The 23,231-nt window shown below is 41.0% G+C and overlaps 1 protein-coding gene across 1 annotated transcript in view; it reads left to right on the forward strand.

The window, feature by feature from the left end:
* Positions 1-2,112: 2,112 nt before the first annotated feature.
* The window catches only part of DLG5 (discs large MAGUK scaffold protein 5), a gene marked incomplete at both ends in the record, with an annotated part of 103,852 nt that continues 82,733 nt past the window's right edge, over positions 2,113-23,231 (forward strand). The window contains one exon of the mRNA XM_079536557.1: positions 2,113-2,416. Coding sequence (XP_079392683.1) covers positions 2,113-2,416 — 304 coding nt within the window. The remainder of the gene's footprint in view (positions 2,417-23,231) is intronic.

Consider the following 23,231-nt stretch of genomic DNA (forward strand, 5'->3'; position numbering starts at 1 on the left):
GGTGGCTCCGTTCTGTTTCTTTTTGCAGAGCTGAAAACAAGCCATGCACATCAGCATTAACCAGTATTTCTGTAATGTACTATTGCTTTCCTGACTAAAGTTTATCCAGTTTGTTAGAGAGAAATAGGCATATTTTCAGATAAAATCAAATGGCCTCAGAATAATGCAGTTTGCAGGTATTATAACATCAGCTGTTAGCCAGTGATGCAAAGCTCTGCATGTGTTGCCTGTAAAAGTCTCACTAAGAAAACCATTGATGCAGATTTGAAAGAAAGGAATCCACAAAAGCATGAGCAACAAGTGATAAAACATGGAAAAAATTTGCTTCAAACCCATTGCATACTAGCAAATATTGAGAGATATTTCTTTGAATACTGACCTTCCAGACAGGAAAAAATGCCCAAGTGCTTTCATATTGTATTCCCACTAAGCATTGTGTAGTAGATTTGGTATCACGGTTATGCACAGAAACCAAGGCTGTTTACACATAAGTGAGACATCATCCTCATCTGTTGAACTGCATAACACAACTTGATACACAGTGTGGAAGTTCAATGCTCCCAGTCAGCGAGCTCAGAGAAAACAGAATGAGCTCCCTGACTGCAGCTCTATGGACATTATACACAGCACACAGGTGTTGGCCCAGGGCACCTTCAGGTCACCCAACTGCTACTGGATGTGATGGAGATGATACAACCACTGGTTGCACTTCTGCTGTGCCGTGAGTGCCGCTGTTATCTTTGTGTGCTTGCCCAGTGAGGGTTTTTCAGATAAAATGTGAACTTCAGATTTAAGTAGCCACAGTCGCTCTGCAGCCTGTGCCCTGGTTGTTTGGGGTTCAGTTGCTGTTCAGGACGGGAACGCAGACAGGCTGCTTGCCTTCAGCCACACGTTGTTACTCCTTTTATTTGCCAAAAGATTACATTCTGCAGCTGCTGAGAACAAGGCCATTTGTGTTCCATTGGTAAGTTAACAGTTGTTTGTTGAACAGCCAAAATCCCATTTAGGAGAAGATGAGACAGCACCCGTTTCTAATATGTACATCTTTTATTTGAAACTCTCATTTCTGTAACTCCTAGCGGACAAAAATCCCAGCGGTCTGTCCTCATTGTGGCGTTTCCGTCTTCGGTGTATCTGTTAGACACCGTTCCCTCGGGACGATGCCAGCCCGGAGCCCGCCAGCCCTGCCCGATGCGGGCCGCGCCGCCTCCAGGCCCCGCTCCCAGAGCCGCGCCTCCGGGAGATGGCGGTGCGCGCCCCGCCGCCGAGCAGCACCGCCCCGCGGGGCCTTTGTCTCGCCGCCGCCGCCGCCGCCGCTTAGGGGCCCGGGCTCGGTGCGGGACAAGCGGAACTGGCGGGATGCCGGCCCCTTAAGTGATCCGATCTCCCCATCGCCTTGCACACCGTCGACGGCCGGCCAGCCGGCCACCCCCACCATAGCTCTCCCGCCGCCGAGGCTCGGGTCTTTCTCGGGGCCGCCCCGCCCGCGCCCCGCCTCCTTGCAGCCCCCCCCCGGCGGCCGGCGGGAGCCGCTGAGTGACGGGCGGAGCGCGGCCGGGGCAGAGGCCGTCGTGTTTCGCCGCCGGCGGCGGGAGGCGCGGAGCGGGCGGGCCGGGCCGGGCCATGCGCCGCCGCGGCACCGTCTGGGCGCAGGCAGCCGCCGTGTGCGACCAATATGGCTGCGCGCTGCCGCGAATGAAAGGAGGCGCCTGGAGCTGAGGCCGTCTCCCCCCACCCCTCCTCGCCCCGCGGCCTGCAGTGAGCGCAGGAGAGAAGTTGGCTGAGCCGCCCCGCGGGGTGGGGGGCGCCGGCTGCCGGCGGAGGAGGCGGCGGTAGGGAGGAGGAGGAGGGGGAGGAGAAGTTGTTTGGCTGCCGGGAAGGCGGAAAGGAGAGCGCGGCGCCGGCCGAGGAGCAGCCCCGCAGCCGGCTTTCCCCCCCCGAGCGCCGAGCGGCGGTCGGCAGCCCGCGGCGGGAGGAGGAGGCACAGGGCGGCCCGGCCCCGGCTCGGAGTCGTGCGGCGGCCGGCGGCGGCGCCTCCCCCTCGACCCGCGCGTCCCCGGGGGCGGCGGCCGACCGGTGGGGCAGGGGGCCGAAGTTTGGCCGTCGGCGACCATGGAGCCGAAGCACAAGGAGCTGCTTGCGCAGTGCCGGCAGAGCCTGGCGCAGGCCATGACTGAGGTGGACAAGGTGGTGGAGCTGCTGGAGGCCGCCGGCGCTCTCGGTCCCCGCGACCTGCGCGACCTGGAAGCGGCGGGCGGCGGCAAGGCCGAATTGCTGATCGCCCTGCTGCTGGCCAAGGAGCGGGACCACTTCCAGGACCTGCGGGTGGCCCTGGAGAAGACGCAGCCCCACCTGCTCTCCATCCTCTACCTGAACGGCGTGGCCGGGGCGCCGGCGGCGGCGGAGGAGACGGCCGGTGAGCGGGGAGGGGGGCATGGGGCGGCGGGGGCGGGGGGAGGGCGGAGGGGAGCGGCTGCACCCGCCCAACCCCGCCGGGCAGGGAGCGGCCGCGCGGCGCGGGCCCCCCGGGCCGCCTTCCTCGGAGCGGGGCGGAGCGGGACGAGCGCGGGGGTCCTGGCTCCGCCGCAGCCCGCCGGCTTTTCCGGGGGAAACGGAGCTGCCGCGCTTGCGTTCGGACTCTCGGTGTTTGTTTTTTGCTCCCTTCCTCCTTTCTCTTCTGGGCAGCGCGCTACCGCTTGTTCCCCGAAGTACGGCGGATGCTATACTTCCAGGCACTTTATCCGAGCAGCGTCTCGGTCCCCGCCGGACCCCGGTAGGCTCCGCCGCTGGGACGGACCGGAGCCGAGCCTTGGTACCCGCCCGGGCCGCCCGCTTTGCCGGCCCCGCTACCGCGCTCCTGGGAGAGAGCTCGGGGAGGCGCGTGCTTAGCCCTCAGATAAGTGTTGTAACTCCTTTTCTTCCCATGAATGTGGGCTTGTTTGGGGCCGTGCTGCTGTAGCACTCGGCTGCGATTAGAACAGAAAAGCAATTGATAGAGCTGCAAATCACGGTGAGAATTTGCAGTGCAGACCTTCTGAAGTTTGTCTTTGACCCAGAGATGTTCCTTTCTCCCTCCTCTCCAAGTCAGAATCTACTTCAGAAAGAAAAAAAAAAAAAGAAAAAAAAAAAAAAAAAAAAAGGATTTAGTGGTAATCCTCGATGCCTTGTGAGTGGAGCTGTGTTTTTAGATAAGAAATACTTCGGTTGGAATAAATGTAAGTGAAGAACATGCGGTTGTGCGATTGGTATTCTCTTCTTGCCTACATCAAGCTGATGAAGAATGTGTTTTTGTTTTTGTTGTTGTGTGGTTTGGGACAGACTATACCTCTTCTTCAGGAGAATCACAGAGCAGCTTAGTTTAGAAGGGACCTTAAAGATCATCTAGCTCCAACTCTCTTGTTGTGGGCAAGGCTGCCAACCACTAGATCAGGCTGCCCAGGATCCTATCCAACCTGGCCTTGAATGCTTCCAGAGGTAGAGTGCTCAGGACTCTCTGGGCAACTTGTTACAGTGTCTCACCACTCTGAGTAAAAAATTTCTTCCTAACATCTAACCTAATGCTCTTAGTTTAAACCCTTTGTACTATCACTACAAGAGCCTTCCATACTGGAAGGCCCCAGTGGAGTCTCCCCAGAGCATTCTCTTCTCCAGGCTAAACAAACCAAACTCCCTCAAACTTTCTTCATAGGAGAGGTCCTTTGGGTCCTTTGATCATCCCTGTGGCCCTACTCTGGACCTACTTCAACACCTCTGCATCCTTGTGCTGGGGGCCCCAGGATTGGACGTAGTACTCTGGATGGAGCCTTACAAGGGCAGAATAGAGGGAGACAATTCCCTTTCTCTCTCTGCTAGCACCCAGCTTTTGTTATAGCCCAAGAATACTGTTGGCCGCCTGTGCTGCAAGAGCACGCTGTTGGCTTATGTCCAGCTTTTCATCCATCAGGACCCCACATCCTTCTCTGCAGGGCTACTCTTCATGAGTTCTTCTCCCAGTCTTTACTTGTATCTGGGATTGTCTCAATCCAAGTGCAATATAGCTATATAGCTATAATGCAATATAGCTGTATAGCTATAATGCAATATAGCTGTATAGCTATAATGCAATATAGCTGTATAGCTATAATGCAATATAGCTGTATAGCTATAATGCAATATAGCTGTATAGCTATAATGCAATATAGCTGTATAGCTATAATGCAATATAGCTGTATAGCTATAATGCAATATAGCTGTATAGCTATAATGCAATATAGCTGTATAGCTATAATGCAATATAGCTGTATAGCTATAATGCAATATAGCTGTATAGCTATAATGCAATATGCAAACCAAGTGCAATATAGCTATAGTTAGTCTTGTTAAATCTCAAGAGCTTCTCATGTGCCCATTTTTTGAGCATGTCCAGGTCCCTCTGGATGACATTCTTTCCTTCCTTTTGCATGAACTACACTCAGCTTAGCATCATCAGCAAATTTGCTGAGGGTACACTCTATCCCACTGTCTGTGTTATTGATAATGGTGTTGAAAAGCAACAGTCTCAAGATGGACCCCAGAAGGGAGATCACGTGTGACCTGCCTTCGCCTGGACATAGAGCCATAGACAGCAATCTTCTGGCTAGGACCATCCAACCAATTCTTTATCCACTTAATAGTCCTTCAAATCTTTCTCTCTTATTTGGAGATAAGGATATGATGTGGGATCAAGTCAAAGGCCTTGCAGAAGTCCAGGTAGATTATATCAGTTGCCCGTTGCCCTTCCTTTGTCCATTGATGCCATCAGTACACCATAGAAGGCCACTGGATTGTTCTGACATGATCTGCCCTTGCTGAGGGCATGCAGGCTGTCTCTGATCACCACCTTGTCTCACCTGTGCCTTAACATAGCTTTGAGGAGGATCTGCTCTATGATCTTCCCAAGCACAGACCTGAGGCTCATCAGCCTGCAGATACCTGGATTATCCTTTCTCCCTTTCTTGAATATGGAAATATTTTCCTTTTTCCAGTCTCTGGGGATGACTTCTGACTGCCACAATTTTTATGGAATAAAAGATTTTCATAGAATTAAGCTCTGCAGAGCTTTTCTGCCTGGAAAGCAGTGCTTGCATGTGTACTGTTTGCTTTGGCTTTTCTGGAGTGGTACTGCTGATGCTAATACTTTGTGAAACACCAAAATATGTGTGTGAGGTTCTTACATTTTGTTGCATATCCCTGTGTTACGGTGTACAGCTGTTTCTAATGATATATGCCAGGACCTCACAGAACAGGGGAAAATAGATGGAACAATAGATCTCAGCACTTCCAGTGTATGTGGTCTGACATCAGTGAGTGGTGGGCATGGGTGCTGGCTTTTGGAAATGGGATCTTGTGACGTTTCTGTATGATTAGATTAATGCTTGGCCCTATCTTATTGGGAACATATATTAATGGCACTGGGCTACCAGTATTCCTCAGCCTAAAAAGCAAAGTCCTAAAACATGAATGGCATGAAAAATACAACACATGTTGTGTGTAATAATGCTTAGTTTTAAAATGAAAGAATTATGGAATATCTCACAACAGTGAGTGCACAAGAAAAGTGTAGCCTGTTTGGCAAAGTGAACTGTATCCTCCTTGTCTGAACCCAATCCTGAGGATCATCTGTGTTCCATTAACATCATTGTGGGGAAGGATGTTCCCCTGACACAGTGGTTTTCATTGCTACTGGTAAATGAAAGCAAAAAGAGCCAACTTGAAGCATTAAGTTTTTGTTCGCCTTGTGATGGACATGTCTACAAATGAGTGTGTGGGAGGCTGCTAGTAGTGAGCTGCCCTCACGTGTGGAGGTGGGGGACCTGAGCCCTCTGAGGCTATTCTGTATGCTCCAGCTGGATTGCTCTGAGCACGTCTAATTGTAACAAGTCACGGAACTACTCGTGCCTTCTGAATGCCTCCAAAAAACTCTGCCTTTGCTGACTTTGTTCTGAGTGTGTTATGCAAAAGGTTAATGTGTGAGGGTAGCTGTGGTGGAACTTGTGTGCAGGTGTAACGTGCAGAGGAGGTCTATGGTAAAGTCTATGGATAGGTCTGTCCTCTGTTCTTCCATAGGAAGTCTGACTGCCTGGCTGCCTTTTGCTGACTGTGTGGGGTTTTCACTCCCTGTTCCTGTGGGTGCTGAAGGTAGATGAGCCCAGCTGCTTTTTGCTCTTTGGGTGTTGCACCAAGCTGTATGCAAGGAAGCAGGGATTCTGTATCTAAAATACTTGAGAGAAATTATCTTCAGCATTGTGTATTACCTACAAGGAGGAAAAAAAAAGAAACCACCAAAGAAGCCCCCCAAGTATCTCCTTTAATTTAACCTATCCAACTTCTAAAATTACTGTTAGTATCTGAAAAATGCCAAGTTACAGGGGCACACCAAGGCAGGCTCATGGTCTTGTATGAATGATATCTCCTGGATGCTTATTGTAGGTGAAAATTAGAAGTGATCAATAACTTGTTTCACAATTAATTGGTGATTTCTTCTTCCTGTCTGATGTTGTGAAGGAAGTGGGAAGGCAGTCAGCAGGGTCCTTTTGTTTAAGATTGCAGGGTTCACAGACTGACTGCTCACAATCATGCTGAGAGAGTGGTTCTCCCTCCATTTCAGTGTATGCAACCTCACTTGTGTTTTCCCTATATTTTTCAATTGCAGAGTAACTTTGTTTTAAATATAACCTTTTGAATTTCAGTGATAATATGTAAACTGTGCTGGAAATGCAGGCTGTTGTTTACACCAGCAGTTCTTGTGGCTGACTGGACAATGTAGTACTGACACTTTTATAGGTATTCATCTGCACAACAGAAAGGAAGTCAACAGCTGTTCAGATTGCTACAGGGTCTGAACTGGAGTCCTAGTAGCTGCTGTAAGCCTTCTAGCATGGGTATCTGTGCTTATGCTTCAAGGAGCTTTCTTGGTAGAATTTTTCCTGGTTCGGTCTCTGTTTAGATGTGTTTGTTCTTCAGAATAGTTCCTATATGCTTCTGTTAAATGTATCTTTCCAAGCTTGCTTTGTTTCTAATTCAAGAATACTCTACTTACCAGTGTTTGTAAACAAAATGGATGAGAAAGCTGCCTTCTGTCAAAGCAAAAGAACTGAAGGCACCATTTGTTCCGTTCTCCTTAGTCATGTCTGGAGGTTGCATTCAGTCCTTCCTTTGGTTGTAACCATGCGTTCCTGCGTAAATGTTTGTGTGAGAAATCGTCCATGTCCATGTGTAAGTGAATATTCTCCTGATTTAAAATCTCCCAGTGCTTTGCACAGGGATTAGTTCTTTTATGTAGTGTGCTAGTTGCTTTTTCTTGTTTATGTTGGTTTACTAGTGGATTATTATTTATTTACCTCTATCCCATATGAGTCCTATATTTTGACAGTCAAATATATCCTTCCTGACATGGAGTTCAGTGACTTCCATAATTTTCTCATGTCTTACATCCCATACTAGACCAGTCTTCTTTGATACTGATGTGAAGAATGTTTTTTAACTTAGAACATGACAGAATATAGTAGAAGATATTTCTTTATGATGAGCACTATTAAAGGGTTAAAACAGAGATCTGTTTAGGCTACACAGACTTCAGACTACTAAAAACAATTGTCAGGGCTTTGCACTTCAATTTTTTTTTTTTTTTTTTTTTTTTTTTTTTTTTGTGTGTGTGTGTGTGTGTGTGTGATATTAAAAAAATTGAAAAAACAGTTTCAAAAAGGCTGTTTCAATTGCCAAGGTTACAATTTCATCTTGAGGAGTGGCTGTGAAGTTGTTCCCAGCTACATCCTTAGCTGGGCACGTTGTTGAACTGAAAAAGCTTTGCTGCACGTTTCAGAACTTGTAGGTTGATCATCTCCCCTGTATCAGCAGTTGACCTCCCACGTTTCTGTAATCATCCAGTTGCAGTCATTGTGTGTATCCATAAGCTTTATAGAAACAGTGCATTCATTTTACTCTAAGCATTGAGCACTATTTTAGATTTCAAAAGCAGATTATGTCAGTCTTTTGTGGTGTTTTATATATCTATTTCAATATAAGAATTTAAGTTTTAAAATTTTAAAATTTAAAATTCCTAGTGGATTGGTTGTTTTTTTTTTAATTCTTTTTAAGGAAGGTCTTGAAAGGGACATGAAGGAAAGAAGAAAGATGGTTGAAAATTGAATAGTTTCCTTATATTGTTTTATGAGGCTTATTTTTTTCCTAATTCTGGTCAGGGATTGAATGTTAATTTCTAGTCCAGAAAATAAATGTGTGGGCATTTTATTAGAATAGGAAAAAGTAGGAGTAGGAAAAAGGCCAGGAACTGCTTCTCCAGGTGTTCGGGTTTTTTTTTTTTTTTTTTTTTTTTTAAGTGTGTTGCTTCAGACAGAATTAATTTGAAATCACAGATGACTTTTAAATATTGCAGTATTGCAGCAGTCTTTGAGTGCATGTAGAAACAAAAGAGTAGTTGCCTTTTGTGTCAGCAGTCAGGAGATGGAAGGCTGAGACCCAGCTCTCGTGCTGGCAGCTCAGAGGTAAGGAGTGCTCAAGAAATGGAACTGTGCCCAAGATGCTGGGAGCAGAACAGCTGGTGTTTGGTTCTGGGCTCTCTGCGTTTTGCCCCTTCGCTGATCCCCCCAGAATGTTGCCCTGTAACAGAGGAGCCAGTGAGTGGCCAAGAGGCTGTGTGGAGCAAGGCTGTGAAGTATGGAGACAGGCGGTGTTGTCCTGTAGGAGTGAGAAGAGAGGAGCTTGGGAGGGTAGGGGCAGGGTAGAGAAGCATGATTGTAGAAGTGTTTGGAGAAGACGAAATGTAATACTGGAATTGTACATTCTCTGGGAAAAAGGGAAATGAGAATGAAGAGAAATTGTAAAAGTGTAATTTTCTGATTCGAGGACTGAACAGGCAATTTTGCAATTAAGCTCAATTTATATTCTCTTCTAGTGCTGCAAATTGAAGAGTGGGAGAAGTAGAGCATACGATATGCCTGGTTATGTCAGACCTGTTATTAGTTCTTATGGTCTCCTCTCAAGCCATGATACAGGACTTAATTTTAAAAAAAATGGCGCAGATAAAAAGCGAGTGGTGTCAGAAGTACAGGTCTCTGACAGTGATAAGCAATAATTAAACTTGCAAAAATACCCAGTGCTTGTTTCGCAGTACATGTGTTATCTGATGACCTCAATTACACAGTATCCCTTCCAAGTATCAGGCTAACAAATGCAAGAAGCTTCCAGCAAGTGTTCAGGGGGGTAATTCCCAACGAAAAACAGTGGGTGGAAGTGATCTTTTGCTTCCAAAGAAGGAAATGTGTATTTAGTAGTTCACAACTCCCAAGAGTGATGGTTCTCAATTATGTTTTTGCTGTGCTCAGAGGAAAAGGAGAAGAAAGCTAGTCACTCATGTGGCCACTGTTTTCAGCTGTGTAAAATGAATAGTAATTTTGGGGGTATCCGTGCCTACAGTTATTGAGCTGTTTTGGACATAAACAAGACTTACTGTCTTACTCTTGCTGTGAAGGGTGTTTTGTTTGTTTGTTTGTTTTTTGTTTTTTGTTTTTTTAGACCTTTGGTCTAGATAGCAAGGACCACAGCCACCACACGGCAGTGACTGGGTTTCTCAGGTTTAAACAGTCTGCAACTTGAGTTTTCTTTTTTCCCCTTTTTTCTTTACTTTTACTACTTCCTATTTCTTTTTTCCCTCTTCCTACTCCACCTTTATTTCCTTCAACTTGCTTCTTATCTTTCCTTACTCCTATTAACTCTTATTCCATTCAGTCCTAATCTCAATTTTCATTATTATTTTATAGCACAATTCCTTATTCAAAAGCTGCATCGTTCAAAAGATGCCAGTATGTTATGGTGAATTCCTTCCTTCTAATTTACACTTCTTTACAGCAGAGCCTCTTGTACCGTAAAATCTCAGGTGAGACGTTTTTCAGAGCTGTTCAATGCTCTGCATGTTTTGAATGCCTCAGTGTGAGGCAATCTGGTTTGTTTTTTTTTTTTTTTTTTTTTTTTTTAATATATGAGCAATCTTGAAATGCTGTATTTATAGTAAAATTGATCTAGATAGCAAAACATGTCAGCACAAATAACTTTGTATGAGTTGAGCTGTAATAATAAAGTTGAGGCTTTATTACATTTCTATCTAGGCTTCAATGACTTTCTGCATTATACTGTGTAATTGGTGCTGAAATATTATTTTATAAATATTTATTTATAAATTTATTATTTTATAAATATTATTAGCTGTCATTTAGTAAAAAGTATTGATTTAGAACTGAATCATCCTGGAAACATTGCACTGAGCTTCAACTTGAGGTTATCCAATATTTCTCTTGTAAAAGCTTAAAAGAATGGTACTGTCCCATGGAGAGCCTAAAGCTTTTACTGCATCCTCAACTTCAGAGCCCTGCCATACCACAAGGAATGTGTTTGGAGATTCTCAGTGTAATTCTGACATACTACTAATTCTTGTCAGTGGTGGAGCTGGTAGTATGTTGAAGGAGGCCCACAGCACTACTGCACAGAAACCAGTTCAAAATACCTGTTGTCCAGTGTTTGCTGTGCTATGGATGTGTTTGTATACTTACCGTGGGTTGTGTTGCATCAGCAGTTGTCCTGATGGTAACAGGTGGTACAGCAGCTTCTACTGTTGTAACTAACAAGTAAGATGAAGCTTCAGATCTCCTTCTGTAAGTTGCTGTGCAAATGGAACTTTGTCTATACAGGACAATATTTGCAGACTTGAAAAAAACATGATGACAGGCTGAGTTCCTGGGATCCCTGGATCTTGTGGAATCTGGCAGAAGAACTCGGCTACTTGAGCCGAATACATAAGGATATTTTTCTTGATGATGAGTGGCTATTGGGCAATAAAGAAAAACTCACTACAACTCAAAGGCCCTTCTTACCCAGCTGATGTCAGAGGAAGCTGAGAGCTGGCAGTCACCTTCTCCATCAGTTTCTGAATTCTCCAGTTTCACGATTCCTGGGCTGAATTGCTCACAGCATTAACTAGCTTGTTCTGGATTGCTGCTGTCTGTATTTTAGAAGAATCTTTTTTTTTTTTTTTTTTTTTTTTTTAGTTATTGACTGAAAAATTAGTTTTAATTGTATGCATTATGACCTAGTTCAGGAGCTTTCCAGGCATACATCTGTTCCTGTAGCTGGAGAAACAAGTCCAGAGGGAATGTAAAATTTAAAACCTGTAAGTATTTCAGCTGGTGAAGCTGAACAGGAAGAGGGTTGAGGAAGGAGGGACAGGTGATACAGGCTGGTATGACACAGGCTAAGGATTGTTTTTTTACAGTTTTTTTTTTTTTTTTTCCTAAAAGCTTCAGAACTTACAGAATGAGGGAAACAAAAAACTGATGCAGTAAACATCAAAATTAACAAATAGAGCTACTAAATTATATGTTATTTTAACTATCATGAAGCTACGTTTATTCCCTTTTTTTATTGGTAGCTTTCTCCTGTTTTGTGCTTTCATGAAAAATAAATTTGAGAAGAGATCTGAGGTTCTTAGTTGCGCCATGTGATCTTGCTCTTTTCAAGCACTTAATTTTAGATCTTCCTCATGATCCTCTTGCTGAGGGCAGTGAGATATCAATACCTCTTCAACCAGAAGTCAGCAGGAGGTGGTTTTAGTGACTCCTTTCTTTGAGGATAGTTTACTTGTGTAGTTTAAGTACTCTTTAATGCTTCCTGAATGATCTTGTGAGTGCTTGGAATGATTTTTAAGGTTGTCTTCCTATTTAGATCACAATGATTTGGCTTTCAAGTGATGTGAGAATAAGCACAGTGATGAGATCAGACCATCAGAAGGTTTTCTTTGGGTCTGTAACATCACAGTGAAAAAATTGGATATTAACTTAATTTCTTAATCTTTAAAATCATCAGGAATAGTTCTTTGGGTTGATTTCTCCTTTTTTTTTGTCACATGAATGCTTTTATGAGAAAGTGATACTATTTGAGAGCTTGTTTAAATTCTACTCAAAAATGGGTCCTTGTTCATTTTTAACAGATTACTTTTTCAGTTTCTTTAAGGACATTTAGTTTACGTGGGTGTGTTTGAAGAAGAAACTAAAATGCTCAAGTCTTATGCAAAAACAAGTCTTATTTGTAGGCTTCTACTTGTAATTCATTAACTGACTTGTCCGTTGCTTCATGAGCTGCTTCATCATATAGTTCTTCAGTTATGCTAGGCTCTGAGTGAGCTCTGTAGGTGCAACCTGAATTTTGGAAATAGTTGTTTTTTAAAAATAAAACTCTGACTCCACTCAGAATTACAAAATACTTTTCTTGAGGAGAGAATTCACTGATTTTACCTTAAAATGTTGTTTGGTAGGTTTTCTTTCTAACAGAAATGAATATTTAAAAAAAAAAAAACTGATTTATTGTTCAGCACTTCATGCACCCGTGGTGGTGGTCCTTGGGTTGCTAAGCCAGCCTGTTTTGTTCCTTGTTTGTTTAGATATGCTGCAGCAGCTGTCCTTTGCTGTATCTGTGCATAGGCAGATTTTGCTTTCCTTTTTTTTTTTTTTTTTTTTTTTTTTTTTTTTTTTTGCTGGAGGAATGTCACAAAGGCTTCTGGTTGCTGCTAGGAGTGGGTACTTTCTCTAAGGTGTGTTGACTACTTCTTTAGGTTAAGGGTCAGATTAGTCAGACTTAATGGGGAAAAATCCACAAGCCTGTTGAGCATCACGAGGCTGGCTTAGGTATAGAGTGCAGAACATGACCTTTGAGATACTTAGTGAGCTATTTTTCTAAAACACTGGCCTTGAAAAGTTTAGGCCAGCATTTTGGTATATGCTGCATGAGCTCACTGTACAAATGTATTCATCTGTTGTTGCCCTGGGTTATGAGCCTCATTTATTCTTCTGGCATTTTATACTGCATAGTCTGGAGAAGGCAGTGGGCTGTGTGGCAGCATGTGGCAGAGCAGTGCTTTGGCTGAGCAGGATGCTCCTTGGTAACGTTGACAGGCAGTTTCAAATGCTTTCAGAGATGTTTCCTGCCTCTGGTTTTTAGATTCTGGTAGAATATCAGTAGTGTTGGTATTAATATGAAAATGAGTCAAGCAAGTCTGACAGCCCTATTCTGTTAGGCCAAAACCTGTGTGCAGTTTGTACCAGAACTGGGAGAAAAGCCTTGTGTGAAGTTGAGGCTGTTTTTCTGTCTCCAGCTGGGTTGAACTTTGGTTGATACATTGTGCGTGCATGAGTTGTATTTCTCGAGTGTTCCATCAGTGCATTGTAAGACAGGACCTCAGAAAGAAATTGGCCAAAGGTAGGAGAGGCAGAAAAATGTAATTATGTATCCTGTCTGTATTTGCTTATACAAGAACACATACATTTTGCTTTCATTGTTTCTCTTGTAGACTTCTTTGTTCAGAATCAGAGATGGTTGTGTTGGTATCCCAGCTTATGATGACTTCATAAAAATTGCATTCTTTTTGGTTGTGCATCTGGTAAAATTGTGTCATGTTGAACTGTTCTATTTTGGTTGTAGATAGCTAGTTAGCAAAAGAGAGCTGGAAGGAGGGGTTGGGTGAAATACTTACCACGTAGGGACGAAGTTACAGTTTGTGAGTGAATAAATTTGTTGTTGGTTAGGGCTTAATTTTGGGAAATAATTCCCTACTTTTGACGTTAGTCAGAGAGGGTGACTTTGGATTATATGTGCTTTAAGATTCCTAACCCTGTAGACAAGGTTGTGAGACTGTGGCCTTTAGATTTAATTTTTATTAATAGCAAATTTTGAATAATATTAGTGCTCTATGTAGAACTATTGTTCTGAGCACTTGTAAATAAATAAATAAATAAATAAATGTGTGGCACATTAGGAAGATAGAACAAAACGTTTGTGTCTTTTGCTGTTAAACTGCAAGATGTGCCAGTAACCAGGCTTTTCTGGAAAGGATTTTTGAAAGTTTTTAAGAAATGAACTTGTTCTCTGGTTTTGGTTATTTATTTATTTATTTTTAATTTTTAAAATTATTATTGTTATTATTATCATTACTTTGTTACATGGGACAGAAATGATGTAGGGGAGTTAGTTTTTCTGTTCCAACAGTTTCTTAGTAAATGAGTGTATATCTGCAGCCTTCAGGACATAATGCTCTGATTTGTTGGAAAAACCTGTTAGTATTACAGGTCTTACCTAAAAGCTTTTTTTCTTTTTTTAAATTCACTTCAAAGGAAGAGTTTTGTATGTTTTTTATTTATTTAGTATTAATCTTTGCTTTATATCAGGTTGGATATATTTGCATGATTCTTTGTGAACAGGAATTATCCAAGACTAGTTTTCATTAAGCATGGATTAATCTGTACGATTAAAATAATGAAATGTGTATATAGTTTTTTCAATATTTTTCTCAGATCAAGAAGAAAGTTTAAATAAATTAATTTTGTGTCCTTAACCATTTTATTCTGTTTCCATCAGACACAGTGCATATCTGCTTTTTTTTTTTTTTTTTTTTTTTTTTTTTTTTTTTTACTAGAAATAGCATTGCAGGGAAGAGCTGTTAACTCTCTTCTTCTAGATAGCTCTGTGTTCATTAAGAGCATCATTGAAGATGAACCTGATAGTGCTTCAGCTGAGAGTGCTCATTTCATGGTAGTACAAAAAAGAATTTCAGCCTCAAAAAAACAGCTTTTTAGGGGGAGTTTTTCTTTGCTGACTGCCTTCTTTAGAATTTTGTTTCAGCTGTTTTGTGGATGGAGGAAAAAGAAGAGTAACCTTGCAGCAGAATTCAAAGTAAGATATGAATGATATATTGTTAATGAAGTATGAGGCAACTCATTGTAAGAACTTCTATACATGAGGAATACAGGTAGTTTTGTAAAGAGAAAAGATAGATCATAGGCAATTATATCAGCTTGCTTAAGCCTCTTGTAGAGCCTCTTCTTTAGACTTGGGCTGGGGGATAGGAATAGGGTTTATCACTGTTCTCAGCTGACTGAGTGTCGCAGGAACTCTGGGCTGAGGAGAGCAGGCAGCAGGGCTTGATGTCCTACTGTATACAAGTAGGTGGAATGGTGCTGGGCTAACCAGAGGAGTGGAGCTGAGGAGTGCATGGAGTTCCTGTGAGAGTGGGGACAGGCCTCCTGAGCTACCTCAGCAATGGCAATAGCAAGCATCTCCTTCTTGCCTTGATGGAATGTCAGTCACATTGGCTTAGATTATCCTCACTAGTAGTTAAGTTTGCAGGAAGAACTCCCTGTTGCTAGCAAGAAATGTTTTTTTTAAATATTAGCACAGCTGAAATAATTGTTGCCTCTCTAACATAGCATATCAGTTTTTGGTATATTAGTTTGGACACAAAAGCAAAGGTCAGGATGCTTGTTGAGGTGAGGCTCAGGGCTTAGGCATGGCCAGATATGCCATGGATCTATACTCAAAGATATGTATGAATACCCCTCACTCCGTTTTGTTTTCTTAAATTGTTAGCACGTGACTCTAAAGCTAACAGTTTTACTGTGATGTTTTATCAGATATGATTTCTATTACATTAGTTATTATTTTTTAAATGACTGTGTAAAATTCTTATAAAAACTCTTTATGTCATGTGGGGCATGTGGGTGATCTCCACAGCTCAGGTAGGATAATAGCAGTAAAATTGTTAGTACAGATTTACTTATAATCTTTGCTGCTGCTTTTATATATAGAAATGGTTCACATAAGATGAAAGAATGTGAATTGACCGTATGTGCAAAGGCAGTATCTTCTACTGTGTTCAGGTGCTACTTGTAAATGAAGTGGAAATGTTAAAATTTTAAATACGCTGTTTTCAAACACCAATCAGAAAGTGCTCATGGTCTTGCAGTTAATGAAAAAAGTCAAACTCAGTATCGTGTCTCTTGCTTTAGATATTGCTGTTCAATGATTAGTGTTTGTGCTGTAAGAAAATGGGAAATTATATAAGTATAGTTTCAATTACAGTTGCTATATTGTTTAGACATTAGATTACAAATATACTCCTGGAGACTGAGTGTCATTTTACTTTCATGAGAAAAGTTTATTCTTAGATGCAACTAAAACTGACAAAAATGGATTTCTTTCTTTCTTTTTTTTTTTAAATGCTTGCTTGGAAAGTCAATATTACATTGGAAGGCTTTTGGAGAAGATTTCTGTCAGTCAGAGGATACTAACATTTGAATATGAAGGTCTGTGGCAGAGCAGATGGTGCTTTACAAAGACACTAACTGTCAAGTTGCACAGTATTTTTTTTAGAATTGCATTTTTCAGCACCTAATCTCAGTTCACAGGTTCAGAATTGTGGTAAAACGTGGTTTTACGGTTGAGGAGCAGCAAAGGGAGGTCAACCCTGAAAGACATAAGCAAGGCTAGAAGATCTGCTCCAGTGCTCTATTAGATGGTGCAGCCTGCAGAAAAATGACTCTATTTTCAAAACTGCTGCCTTAAAATATGTGTTGTAAACTAAAGCTAATATTTAAGTGCCATGACAGTATCACAGCATCTGAATCTTCCTAGTACATTTCCACAGAAATAGCCTCCTCCCCAGTACAAAGAAGAAATAGAGGAAAGCCTGCAGCCTCTCCCACTGGCTTACTGCTGATGGACTTTGTAATTACATGAGTAACTTCATCTGCAGCCTGCTTTGCTAGAGGTTGGATTTAAGATTAATTGTGTGACGGAGGATCCTGGCTTGCAGCTATATCTTAATTAGAATTTAGAATCCACTTTACATTTAAAAAAAAAATCTTAAAACTCTTTCCTGAAAGAATGCTTATTATAGGGCAAATGAAAATGTTTTGATCTTTCTTTTCTCATAATTTGGGAATATCTTAAATATATTATAAATATATTTCCATGCCATAGGGTTATTTTTTCTCTTTTCATCTTGTTCTCTGCTTCCATCATCTTGCTCACTCTTCTTTGCCTTTATAATTGGAAGAAAAAAGCAAGTAGAAGTGAGTGACTTGACTGTTCACAGTAATATTTCAAAGATTACTGAGCGCTATGAAAAAGTACTGCTTTTCTTAGTTTTGGAATTTACTGCTGTTGAATATAACTGAGCTATTGATATGAATATACTAAATGCCTTGGAATTGAGTGCAAAACGGCTTGTTGTTGATAACCAACACTTTTCTGAAAAGTATACAGTTTTTTCAGAAATAAGTTTGAGGGATTAACTATGACTGTAAGATTATTCTTTCAAGTTTCAGATTCCGGTGGTGTCCTGGCTGAAATTAGTCGGCTTCTAAAAGCTAGAATTTGGAAGTATTTAGTTGAATGCGTGGGAATTACTTACTACGTTTTGAGAACTCTTAGGAAACAGTCTTGTTAAGAATGAGAAGGATGTGATAGAGAAATTCTGTGTGTTCCAACGACATAGCTAAGAGGAAAAGGGAAAATAGACGTTCTTTTTTATAGTATTTAGTTTATTCTGAAGTGCTTCAATGGAATAAAATAGTTGGGACCCCAGAGGTTTTCTTCAGAAGTAGATTTGAGTAAGACAACCTTAAAAATTAGGAGAAAGTCCTAAAGCCCTTCCTTAAATGCCAAGATACTAAAGATTCAGTGTGGTACAACAAGGTGCATAAGTGTATGTTGCTTGTAAGCAAAAGAGTGCTTTCCCTCTTGGGTTTTATAATGATTTTACTGTTTGCCTGAGTTAGTGTTAGGGTCATGCTTAATAATCTTGTCAAACCAGGGCCTGACTTACTCATATGATTTGCAAATAAAATTTGCTTTCTTATAGTGTTGCTTGCATTCCAGTTTTACTAGCATCATTTGGAAATTAAATGCCTAACTTCATCACTCTATCTCAGACAGGGAATGCTCTTAATGTTGAAGCAAATGCTGAACTAAAGGAAGAACACCAAAAACCTTTTTCAGACCCCTGTATATTTGTTTGAACCTTTTTATTAAGTGAAACGGGGCATAATAGAACTTCCTAAAGTTCCTTTAATAATTGGAAAAATAAAGTTTCTTTTTATCTGTGACAAGTGTACACTTTAAAAAATGGGAAATTATGTGTCTAGTATATGGACTGTAAATATTATCAGATTTGTTTTCCAGTCTATTTTTTAAGCCATTCATCACACCAAGATCTCATACATTTCTTCTCTTGGCAGTAATCTATCTAAAGTCTGTTGTCTTCCACAGAAAGAAAATAAAGCCAAGTAATTTCTTTGTTTATGATGTGTTGGAGCTGGCCAGAGGTAGTCTCTGAATCTTTCAGTACAGGATTGCCAGCCATAAAACTCTTGAATATTTGACTGTTCAGAGTTGTTGACTTGAGCTAACCTCCCTATAACGATTGATCTTTAGCTTTACTGGAGGCGTACTAAGAGTCATCAGTGAAGTAAGAAATTGGAGCACAGTTTTACTGCTGGATCATGTAAGAACTAAAACCTCTTCATAGAATCATATTGTGGTCTGGGTTGAAAGGGACCACAATGATCATCTAGTTGCAATCCTGCTGCTATGTGCACAGTCGCCAACCACTAGGCCAGACTGCCCAGAGACACATTCAGCCTGGCTTTGAATGCATCCAGGAATGGGGCATCCACAGCCTCCTTGGACAACCTGTTTTTCCTTTATATTTGATTAAAAGACTGGTGTGGTATTGAGATGCCTTGATATCTTGGCCATCTTATTGTTTGCGTCTTTCTTTAGTACAGTTTTGCATGTTGCCTTAAGTTAAAATGGGAGATTTTGTCTTTTGGAGTGTTATTGCCAAGAAAGTTATCCTCCTAGGCCAGCAAAGTGGGGATCCGAGCTAATGAGGAGGTCAGTGCTGTGTGGTGGGATAGGTAGTGTTGGCACTAACATTGTCTTGGATGAAGAAGAAAGCTCAGTTAGTATTCATCGTAAGGAGGTATGTCTTGAGTTTTTATAGTGTATGTACAAAACTGAAAAGCTTTACTTAATATGTTGTTTCTTTTTTTCCTCTTCTTTGGAGAAGATTGTGCTGATTAAAGTTTCTAAAGGGAATACTGTGCTTTAATGTAGCAGCTTTTGTGTCTTTGACAATCGGGTGCTTTTTTGTCTGCTAATTTCTCCACAGCTGCTTATCCTGTTCCTCATCAGCTTCTCAATTAATGTGTTCATTGGGGTTTATGGGAGAAAGAACTTATAGAAACTAAAATCAGTATGTGCTTGTTAAAGGTACTTAGCTTATCTGTGGAATAGCACTTGAATATTTTAGTAACATACAGAGAATAGTGTTGCAGTTAATTTTCTAGGTTTGGGAGCAATCTGAAAGCTAGCTATTGAAAGCAAACAAATGAAGCAATAGTGCTGCTTTTGAAAAGGGTTAGTAATTCTGCAGTAGTAAAATCTGTCAGCAAATGACCTCCCAAAACTGTGTAACTCTACACCAACACATACTAATTGTCTGTCGAGGTCGCAGCAAGTCCTACCCAGCCACAGCCCAGCACTGTACTGGGCTGACTGGTCAGGCTGCTGCCCCAGCGCTGGCTGACAACAAGTGGCCTTTGTTGAGGCCCTGGTGCCTCAGCAGCAGGTTGCTCAGCCTGCAGGCTGCAGGACCTGTCAGCCAGCCTAATGGTGGCTTGCGTGCTAGTAAATCATGCCAGTGGCAGCGCAAAGTCCAGAGGCTATCAGAGCGTTGCTGGGTTCTGGCTGTGAGGAGTTGTTCTGCTTCATTTTGTGTTTCCTGTCTGTGCTGTAGCACATCTTGCAGTGCCCTACATGTGGTGAGATTTTCTGGGTGGGTTAGCAGTGTTGGCTTGGATTCTTCCATCTGCCTTTTCACAAGTAGTTTAGTTACAATTTAGTTCATAACAAGTGAAGCTACTTCTAAAAGCGTACTAGAAGGGTGGGTTGTGTAGTGGGTTTTTCAACTGCTTTTTCACTTCAGCAATTATGAAACAAAGACTTCTATTTATTTATTTATTTATTTATTTATTTAGTGTTAAAACTTTAAATTGTTTTCTTCAGAGCTGTGTAGGTAGATGCTCTGGTTTTGAAATAAAGCTTTAAAAAGTTTGAATGTTAATACATTGAAACTGACTTAATTTGGAGACACAATTATCTGCTTTCTCCCTCTCAACATCCTGGAGTTGTTGCTTTATATGCTATCTAGCATGGCAGTTTTCTTATAAGTATTCTGAAAATGTTTCTGAACTGATTTGCATGGAGTTCTTATGAATTTGTGTCACATTTATTCAGGCATTGCTCCTAGGAGCATTAGATCTGTTATTTATCTCTTGCCATTGTAACGCAAATGCATTCTGCAGCTTGACTAATGGAATACTGGTAATACATGGTTGTTAAGTGTACACAACTATAATTTCTTCTGTTTCCCCCCCCCCAGCATTATCTTACATTTTTTAATCACAAGGACTAAGCTGGATAGGTTTTTTCTTTTTCCCTCGAAATGTGTGCATGCTTCCTTTGTGCTTTTTTTTCCATAGTTTATTCTGATTTTTTTATTTTTTATTTTTATTTTTTGCATTAAGTCAGGTATCAGTTTTATTTAAATTCTGTTAGTACATACTTGCTGATGTCATTCATCCCAGGATCAATGCTGAAGATTATAGCATGCTATGACATAGTAAAAAGAATGAAAATAAAGTGTTACGTGGAGAGCACCTGAAACTAGGTGATAATTAAGGTGTGATTATTAAGCAACTTGTCTGGCTTTAATCAGAGACTTGTTGGGGAGCTCAGGCATGATGAGGAACACAACAGCAAAGTGATAATAACAAAGCTTTGTTGCATTGGGAGGACTTGGGAAGCAACATGTGCTATCCCATCTGTGTGATCAACTTGAAGTCTTAGGATTTGAGCTGGAAGATGAGTTGGAAGAGAGCAGAAGCTGAAATGTTTTACTGTGAAGCTTCTCTAAAAGGTACTGGTGGCTGCATGGGCTCTTCGGTTATTGTTTTGCCTTTCTGCTTCATTTAGAAAGGAAATGGAGGCAAGATATGAAGATTTCTGGGTTCATGTTTCAGTTTTCACTCTTTTGCTCCTCTTTTTCTGAGAGATTTGATTATGATGGGATCTGCATCTCGATCAGGGTATTCATCTGCTTTGGCCATTCTTTGTGGTAGTACAGAATGTTGCTGTTTACAAAAAATAATGGAATTGCCAAATTCCCTTATAGAAGGAAAAATGTTTTTATTGGCAAATGAAGTAGTCAGTTGTCCAATGTGGACATTATTTAATGTCGTTCTTAAAAGATCTACTGTGTAAAGAAGTCAAACATTCTGAAACTAAAATCAAACTTTTCTTGTGGTTTAGTTTTGATCGGGTCACAACCCACATCCCTTTTATAGTGCTTGGTAGTATATGAAGTTCTTCAGCTGAAGTTCCAACCACTCTGGCTTCTTGTGGTTGTTTTGAGACTGATTAAAAACCGCACATGAGGGAAGATTATAATTCTTTTTTTTTTTTTTCCATAAAATATTTTTACCCCCATATAGGATATTGTATGTGATATTGCTGTATGTGCCGTAGAATAATTTCTTTGTGAGTCGTATTACCCTTTTAGCTTCATACAGAGGCTGCAGCAGGTTCCTTCATTGTCAACTTTTGCATGGGTGAGCTGTTCAGTGGCTTCTAGTAGCAGATTGGCGATAGGTAAAATGACTTTCTAAAAAAATATGAATAGGTAAAATGACTTTCTGAAAAAATATGAATAATATTGGACCACCTACTGCTGGTCTGCATGTGTTTCTTACTGAGAACATAGTTTAATAGAAAGGAAATAATCTTTCTGTGTATGACATTGAAGTTGTGAATGTCTGTGCAATGTCTGAATTTATACTTCTCAACTAACCATTCTCTATTTTTTAACTATATGTTAAAAATGATAGTGACTCCCAGCTCACTAGCAGCTGGGACTGTAAAACCGAGGCATTACAAACCCAGATTTTGACATCTAGGACTTGCTACAAGGACTTCTTTGTAAAGAGAGCTCTTGCTAGTGACCACCATCAGACATGAAGTGTTTTAATTTCTGTAACTCCCCACTCCCCCTAAATATGTTTTTGTTTTTCAGGTCTCTCTCAACAGAGCTTGTCCTGGAAATTCCATGGGAGAGTTTGTATTGGCAGTGTTGTTTGTAATGAAGTTGAGTTTGCAACTGTAGCACATTTTTTAGCCTAAACTGGGAACTGAATAGAAATCTTGGAAACTGTTGTGTTTTATGTATGCCACAGTCTATATTTTGTATGGAGGTAGGAACTTTCATGTGTAGCTTTTCTGCGAGAAGTTGATTCATTCTCATGTTAGTTTTGCACATCGTGTGTTGAATGTGTCACGGATGAAAGTATTTCAGGTTTGGCATAGGGAGCAGGAATCTGTTCCTTGTGATGTTGCTGCTTTATAGGTGAACGCTGCATATCGTATGGCTTAATTTTCTCCTGGCCTATTACTGTTGTTATTTAGTGATGCAAATAGTGTGTTCCCTATTCTTCTTTACCAACTTCTTCCATACCCACTCCATAGGGTGAGGCAGTGTTTTATAAATGTTTCTGGTCTTTCGAAGCTTTACCATTGGGCAAGAGACTCCTAACCACTGTGTTAGGAGTGGTATTACTCTGCTGACATGTTCCCAGAAAGCCTTCTGCTTCCCATTTGTGGAAAATGCTCAGTAATCTGAAAATTCTGAAGGCTCATATTTTTTCATACTGAATATTTCTGTTTAAAAACATCAATTATCATTGTTTTTGTTATTTGTAGGAAGAACAATAAATGTATAGTGTACATTCAATGGATATATTTTAAAAATCTCAATCTGAAATTTCGAAATAGTAATAATGCTTTCAGTTGTCAATAGACACATTCATCTTCTAAATGTAGACTACTGTATTTGGATTAAAATATTGTAGATCTTGCCACCGTGGAGGTTGGGATTAGGGAAATAACTGTCTTCTATCAGTGTAAAGTTCTGAGAAGATAAGTCAAAATGATCTTGCTTCTGTATGCCAGCAGTGATGCTTGATTTTTATTTTTGTTTCAAAAAAGTCAGTCCAGCCACTGTTACTGTTTTTTCTGTTTCAAGTGTTAGTACAAATGTCATTTTGAACATATGATATCTGTTGGTCTAACTATGACAGAAAATTCGTCTTGATAAATGAGCTCAAATAAGCAGCTCACTGTATTGTCGTTTAAGTCTTCAGTTTTTCTACTTTGTGAATATATATTATCCAGATGCAGAATTACACTTAAACTAAAACAACAACAAAACAAAAAGCCACAGAAGGTATGCATTCCAGGAGTATTTACTTAAGTGAGAA

Source organism: Tetrao urogallus (assembly GCF_951394365.1).
Source record: "Tetrao urogallus genome assembly, chromosome: 5".
In the NCBI taxonomy this organism is placed as follows: domain Eukaryota; kingdom Metazoa; phylum Chordata; class Aves; order Galliformes; family Phasianidae; genus Tetrao; species Tetrao urogallus.